This window comes from Verticillium alfalfae, genomic scaffold (genome assembly GCF_000150825.1).
Source record: "Verticillium alfalfae VaMs.102 supercont1.7 genomic scaffold, whole genome shotgun sequence".
In the NCBI taxonomy this organism is placed as follows: domain Eukaryota; kingdom Fungi; phylum Ascomycota; class Sordariomycetes; order Glomerellales; family Plectosphaerellaceae; genus Verticillium; species Verticillium alfalfae.
The window spans coordinates 148493-154763 of NW_003315032.1; the positions used below are offsets into that span (position 1 = coordinate 148493).

General features: G+C 58.7%; 5 protein-coding genes across 5 annotated transcripts in view; 2 read left to right on the forward strand and 3 right to left on the reverse strand.

Annotated features, from left to right (window-relative positions):
* Nucleotides 1-1339, forward strand: part of VDBG_05885 (disulfide-isomerase) — a gene marked incomplete at both ends in the record, with an annotated part of 3241 nt that extends 1902 nt beyond the window's left edge. The window contains one exon of the mRNA XM_003003397.1: nucleotides 73-1339. Within this exon, the coding sequence (XP_003003443.1) occupies nucleotides 73-1209 (1137 nt within the window). The remainder of the gene's footprint in view (nucleotides 1-72) is intronic.
* Nucleotides 1340-1766: 427 nt separating this feature from the next.
* On the reverse strand, nucleotides 1767-2477 carry VDBG_05886 (predicted protein; the record flags this gene model as incomplete). The annotated part of the gene is made up of 3 exons (XM_003003398.1): nucleotides 1767-1853; nucleotides 2108-2189; nucleotides 2320-2477. 3 exons carry the CDS (start codon nucleotides 2475-2477, stop codon nucleotides 1767-1769), a joined length of 327 nt encoding a protein of 108 aa, XP_003003444.1.
* Nucleotides 2478-2731: 254 nt separating this feature from the next.
* Nucleotides 2732-3835, forward strand: VDBG_05887 (conserved hypothetical protein; the record flags this gene model as incomplete). The annotated part of the gene is made up of 1 exon (XM_003003399.1): nucleotides 2732-3835. One exon carries the CDS (start codon nucleotides 2732-2734, stop codon nucleotides 3833-3835), a length of 1104 nt encoding a protein of 367 aa, XP_003003445.1.
* Nucleotides 3836-4217: 382 nt separating this feature from the next.
* VDBG_05888 (conserved hypothetical protein) lies at nucleotides 4218-4790 on the reverse strand (the record flags this gene model as incomplete). Its single annotated transcript, XM_003003400.1, has 2 exons — nucleotides 4218-4512; nucleotides 4591-4790. The coding sequence occupies 2 exons, from the start codon at nucleotides 4788-4790 to the stop codon at nucleotides 4218-4220; spliced, it is 495 nt and encodes a 164-aa protein (XP_003003446.1).
* Nucleotides 4791-5831: 1041 nt separating this feature from the next.
* VDBG_05889 (conserved hypothetical protein) overlaps nucleotides 5832-6271 on the reverse strand; it is a gene marked incomplete at both ends in the record, with an annotated part of 1887 nt that continues 1447 nt past the window's right edge. The window contains one exon of the mRNA XM_003003401.1: nucleotides 5832-6113. Coding sequence (XP_003003447.1) covers nucleotides 5832-6113 — 282 coding nt within the window. The remainder of the gene's footprint in view (nucleotides 6114-6271) is intronic.

The following is a 6271-nucleotide window of genomic DNA, read 5'->3' on the forward strand; positions in this document are numbered from 1 at the left end:
ATTCCCCGACAACATCTCCCCCTACTCTGGCCAGCGCAAGGTGCTGCCATCACCTCCTACATGATTAAGCAGTCTCTGCCTGCTGTCTCTCTGCTCACCAAGGACACCCTTGAGGAGTTCAAGACTGCCGACAAGGTCGTCCTCGTCGCCTACATTGCCGCCGATGACAAGGCCTCCAACGAGACCTTCAACAAGGTCGCCGAGAGCCTCCGCGACAACTACCTCTTCGGCGGTGTCAACGATGCCGCCGTTGCCGAGGCTGAGGGCGTCAAGGCCCCTGCCATTGTCCTCTACAAGTCTTTCGACGAGGGCAAGACCACCTTCTCCGACAAGTTCGAGGTCGAGGCCATCGAGAAGTTCGCCAAGACCTCCGCCACTCCCCTGATTGGCGAGGTCGGCCCTGAGACCTACTCCGGTTACATGGAGGCCGGCCTTCCCCTGGCCTATATCTTCGCCGAGACGGCCGAGGAGCGTGAGGAGCTCTCCAAGGCTCTCAAGCCCATCGCCGAGAAGCAGCGTGGTGTCATCAACTTCGCCACCATTGACGCCAAGTCTTTCGGTGCCCACGCCGGCAACCTGAACCTCCAGGCTGACAAGTTCCCTGCCTTCGCCATCCAGGAGACGGTCAAGAACCAGAAGTTCCCCTTCGACCAGGAGAAGAAGATCACCGTCGAGGAGATCACCTCTTTCGTCGATGACTTCGTCGCTGGCAAGATCGAGCCCAGCATCAAGTCTGAGCCCATCCCCGAGACCCAGGAGGGTCCCGTCACCGTTGTTGTGGCCAAGAACTACGAGCAGATTGTGCTTGACGACACCAAGGATGTTCTCATTGAGTTCTACGCCCCCTGGTGCGGTCACTGCAAGGCTCTGGCCCCCAAGTACGAGGAGCTCGCCACCCTCTACAGCGAGAGCGAGTTCAAGGACAAGGTTGTCATTGCCAAGGTTGATGCCACCCTGAACGACGTTCCCGATGAGATCCAGGGCTTCCCCACCATCAAGCTGTACCCCGCCGGCGGCAAGTCTGAGCCTGTCACCTACTCGGGCTCCCGCACTATTGAGGACCTCATTGAGTTTGTCCGTGACAACGGCAAGTACAAGGCCGAGGCCTCCAAGAAGGAGGAGGTTGTTGCCGAGGAGAGCCAGGCCGCGCCCGCCGCCACCGAGGGTGAGGCCGCCAAGGAGTCTGACGAGTCTCACGATGAGCTGTAAACGATTTACTGGGATAAAATTGGGTTTTGCGTGAAAGGAGGGGGCCATGTCCCGGATAGGACTTTTGATACCTCCATGTTCTTCAGTTAGTTCACGATGCATCCAGATGGGGTAATGCAAATCATGAATCAAGGACGTTGTAACTTTGCTGCCTTTTCGTGATGGTTTGAGGCGGCGTCGTGCTGTGTGATGGATGCTTTACGAACCAAGAGACCGACGCCTCTCTCTGAGCATTTCCTCTCGTACATGCACGGCGGCTGAGGAGGTGTGGGGTGTTTCCGCGTAGTTGATGCTTCCGCTCGCACTTTCGTACAACTTGGTATACACAAGATGATCACCCAGCCCCGTCTGCTTCTCTGCAAGCCTTCAGCGAGAACGTGTTTCTTACCGCTGGGCTTCAGACGCGCGTCACACATGGTCCCATTTCCATCCCGTCGGGTCTGCCCACCCACGTCGTTCTCAGGCTCTATATACAAGCCCCAGCCAGCCCGTTCCACCCCCCCAAAAAAGGAGGCCCCAGCCCGTTTTCGTCGTTTTTGCCGCGTGCTTCGTCCGCTTTATTTCCTCTTGCGCTCGAGCGCGTCCATCTTCTCCTCCAGCGTCTGGACGTAGACGGTCACCCGCTGAACAGCCGCTTGCAGAGCCTGTATAGAGAGGAAAACATGGTCAGCGTGACAGTCCTCAATGTGCATGTCGTATGTGAATGGGCACCAAGGGAAAACGTCCTGCAAAAGAGGAACAGGGAAAGGCGGCGCTCGCGCTAAGGGTGGGTTTCTACTGGTACGAGGAGCATCCCCTTCCCCTCCCTCCGTTGGCGCTGCAAAGGGGTTTGTTTGGAGGCTCGGGGGGCAGAGAGGACGAAGAGAGGAGTGGGGTGGTATCAGATGCAGACACGCACGTAAATGTCCTCGGTGAGGAGCTCGTTCGAGAGCTTGTACTCCTTGACGAGGTAGGAGTAGACGCCGGCGCCGGCGAGGGAGCTACCGGCGAAGAAGCCGAGGAAGGCTGCGCGCGAGGGAAAGCACAACGGTCAGCTTTGTGTTTCATGCCAAAAGGGGGGGCGGGACGCGGAGGGACATGGGGGACGAGGCTGGTGGAAGAGAAACGTACCCCCCTCGAAAAGGCGCCCACGGGTTTCCGTGCTGGCAGAGGTGTTGCGACGGCGTCGCGGAGGGTGGCGGATGTTTGGAAGGTGCGGGGCGGTTGCGCACGGCGGGGACGGCACGGGGCACAGCGCGGGCGCTGGCGGCGAGGATTCTCGAAGACATCGTGATGCTATGCTGAAGGGGAAGACCTATCGGGGGCGAGGTAGGGCGTCGGTTCGATGGAGAGGATGGCACGTTATTCGTGGTTCGGAAACTGGATGCGGTCGCGGTTCGGGACGTTGGGCCAGGTCGTCAGATTCCGGTTGTTTGTAACGAGGTACAGCAGGTGGATATGTGCTTAGATAGCTGTTGGAATTGAGCGGATCCGATTGGGTGGGACGAGGCTCCTCTTCCTCTCTAAGTGCATGGCCCTCACGATGCCCCAGTCCTTCTGCATCTGTTTGGACTACCAGCCTCCGTCCCGACAAACAGTCATGTACAGCAACAATTTCGGCGTCATCGAGGTCGCTGGCGCGAAAACAAAATCGGCACCCGGCTGGGCCTATGTGCCTGACACGGGCGTCAACCCAGCAGCAGCCGCGCTCCAGCCCTCAAATCGCAAGCGAGCCAGGAACCAAGCCGCGAATCCCTCGGGTGCCGATCTCTCCGTCCGACAAGAGGCCAAGATTCGCAAAGAAGTCGAGGCCCTCGACAGGGAAAGCAATCGCGATGCCGGCATACCAATTCCTCCCAAGGCCGGCGGCGCCAAATGTCAGTACTCATCCCGACACGCTGTGCGATCCGACAGACCAATGCTGACAACATTTCTCGTAGCCTTGAACAAGAGCACACCCAACGTGAGGAAGATACTCCAATCGCAGAAGACGTTTGCCAACCACCTCGACGACTACGAAGCCTTTCTGGCGCAGAACGACGGGAACACAGCGCAGCAACCTGGCCCGAACGCGAAAAAGACGGCGCAGGCAAGCCAGACCGGCAAACGGCCCCCGCAACCGAACCAGCACTCGAAGCGAAAGGCAGCTGCCGCTGCCGCCGCCGTCGCGGCTGCGGAAGCAGAAGCAGAAGCGAGCTCCTCGTCGAAAAAGTCGGCACCCAGTCGCGCCCGATCACGCCGTGGCAAGGTTGAGCCCGCGCCGGAACCGGAGCCTGCGCCCGAGACGCCCGACATCGAGATGGAGGACGCGCCGACCGAGGTGCCGACGGCGCCGCCCATCCTGACGCCCTACGAGAAGGACCCGCCGCCCGCACACCCCGGTGACAACGACCCGCTGCTCGCGTCGGTGCTGCCGGAGCTGCCGGACGACGAGGAGCTGCGGCGCCTCCTGGCCCATCCGCCGTTGAAGTACACCGAGGCGCAGGCTGGCTGGAGCGAGGCGGACAGACAGTACCCCGTGCGGCGGTTCTGCGAGGTGTGTGGCTATTGGGGGCGCGTCCGCTGCATGAAATGCGGCACGAGGGTGTGCGCGCTTGACTGTCTCGAGGTGCACCGAGAGGAGTGCGTGACGCGGTATGGGTTGTGAGGTGTGAGGCGACAGGGACGACAGATATCGACTCTGAACACGGCCTCGATGAGGGGCGTTTCTTTTTTTTTTCCTTTTCATGGTTACGGATGCATTCGCGATGATACCCAGGGCTCGTGCTCTATAGGCATGCGCAGACGAGAGTTAAGGGGGCATTGTGACTCTCAGGTCATATGTTCGGCGGCAGGTCACCCCACCAATCTATGTACAGGTCTAAAACGACCATGCGCTACGCATCCGGCGTCTGTGGCATGGCATGACATCCCTACTCTTTCTTTTCCTACAGCGCCAAAGAATCGGACAAGCAACGTCCCTTTCAGAATTCGGGACACGAGCAACCCCCCTCCCCCCCCCCGTCCAGCAGAGGCTCAGTTGAGGAAAATCACCACGGATTGGTGAGGAAGAACTCCAAGTCACCCTTGGTCGTGCCCCCGGCGCACACGGCGCGGAAGCTGCCGGTGGGACACACGGCGCGCGCGGCGCGCACGCAGGCCTCCCACCGCTTCTTGGCCACGTTGATGGTGGCGCCCTCGGCCATGACCTTGAGCGAGAAGCGGGCCGAGCCGGCGACGCCCATGGTCTCGACGGGGTTGCCACGACAGGACTTGACGTCGCCGGCGATGCCGCCCTCGCAAATGTTGAGCTCGGCAACAGACTCGTCGTGGAAGACAATGTGGCTGGCTCTTTTGTCAGTTTTCGTTTCTTCTTCTTGGGTATTGTAGGAAACGAGATGGGGGCGGCTGCAGGGCACTTACACGTTGCGGTCGATGCACTGAGCTTCGAGGATGGCGGAGGGATTCATCTCCATGGCGGCGCGCATCTGGCCGACCTCGAGATACTGCTGGGGGACTGAGAAGCGAGGATAGTTCTTCGGCAGGGCGAGGACGGCGGTGAGGGTGCAGAGGAGCAGGAGGGCGATGGCTCGCGGCGACGATGATGGTAATGATGAAGGCATGATGGTGTGTGTGTGTGCGCAAACGAACGGGTTCAGGCTTGTATCTTCAAGCTCTTGATGCTCCTGTTGGTCTCTTCCAACTGCGTCAGGTGTACGTTTCGTTTGGATTCGTTTGGAGACGTTGAATGAACACTGGAATTGCAAACGTCGAGTCTTAAGGCACAAGGGACAAACTGTCAGAGAATGGGATTGTGATGAAAGGAAAGCTTGTTCGGCACGGCCAAAGCAGATGTTGATAAACGAGGCTCACGGCCAAGAAAAACGCACTTGTCCCAAGCAAGGCGAAGGAAGGGAAGGTGATCACAGATCAGCAAAGACACGAAAAAGGGAAAGGAATGGAAGCGACAGTAGAACCGTCGTCGAAGAATGAAAGATTGCCTATGAATCGGGCTATTCCTGTGGAAGGGAGAGGAGGACAAGAGCGAGGGAGGGGGGAGGGGTTGCGCGATGCACGGAATCGGAAGGCTAATATTGAATTGATTAGAGACCGCTGCAGATAGACAGGCTTCTCCTCTCGTCTCGTCTCGTCTCCTCCTCTCCCCTCCCCTCATGACAGCAGCTGCGGAGCATCGTTCGAGCAAGAAGGCTTAAAAGCAAGGGCCAGCAAACGGCTTCCACTCAAACGTCCTGTCCAGTGCTGTGCTGTTCCACGCTGTCCTGTTGGCTGTTTGCTAAGTCGCGGGCGACATTTGACGGGAACAAGCCAAGCTAGCGCCCTAGTGGGACGAGAAACTGGAGTCGCTGGAGACAGTGGTGCTCCTGGCATCATCTGAATGCACTGCTCTGGTACGTCTGTGGAGGGGAGACAAGCTTCAGACCCTGGTGTACCCTCGTGTGCATGATACACGATCGTCTCTTGGAGATCATCGACGGGACCAGGGCGGGAGGGGCATCGCAGCCAATCAAGGTGGTCCCGCTCGTCCAAGCCGGGGGCGCTGAAACGAGGCCGAGGCCGTTGATCCAGGGCTCTCCCAAAAATAGCAGTTATAAGCTCGCTGTCTCAATAGCGTTGCTCTTATCGATTCCAGGTAAACATCGAGTTCATGCGGCTCCAGCCCCAGCCGATGGATGCTCTGTCTTGTGGAAATAGCGTGCCGACTCCGCCGGACCAGTATTAAAAGTTGGCACCGCCCAGTGGTGTCTCCTCGTCGTCGCATCCCGAGAAGGAGACCGTTCTCGACCGCCTAGTCTCGAGTGAACACGTCTCACTCTGCTCTGATCTTGCGACATCAACAGTCGGATACCATCAGACTGTAGTCTGACCTCATCGTCATTCAGCCCAAACATCAGACACTCCACTGACTCTGCATCGCGCTCTAGCGCCTACTCTGTCCACACACCCCGCACACGCCAAAGTCTCCAGGATTCAGATACCGGCTATTCTTACAAGACGAACTCTGGCATCTCCACCGCATTCGGCACGCTGTCTGGATCGAGCACATTGGAACACACAGTAAAGGTGATCGACAGCTCCGGATTCG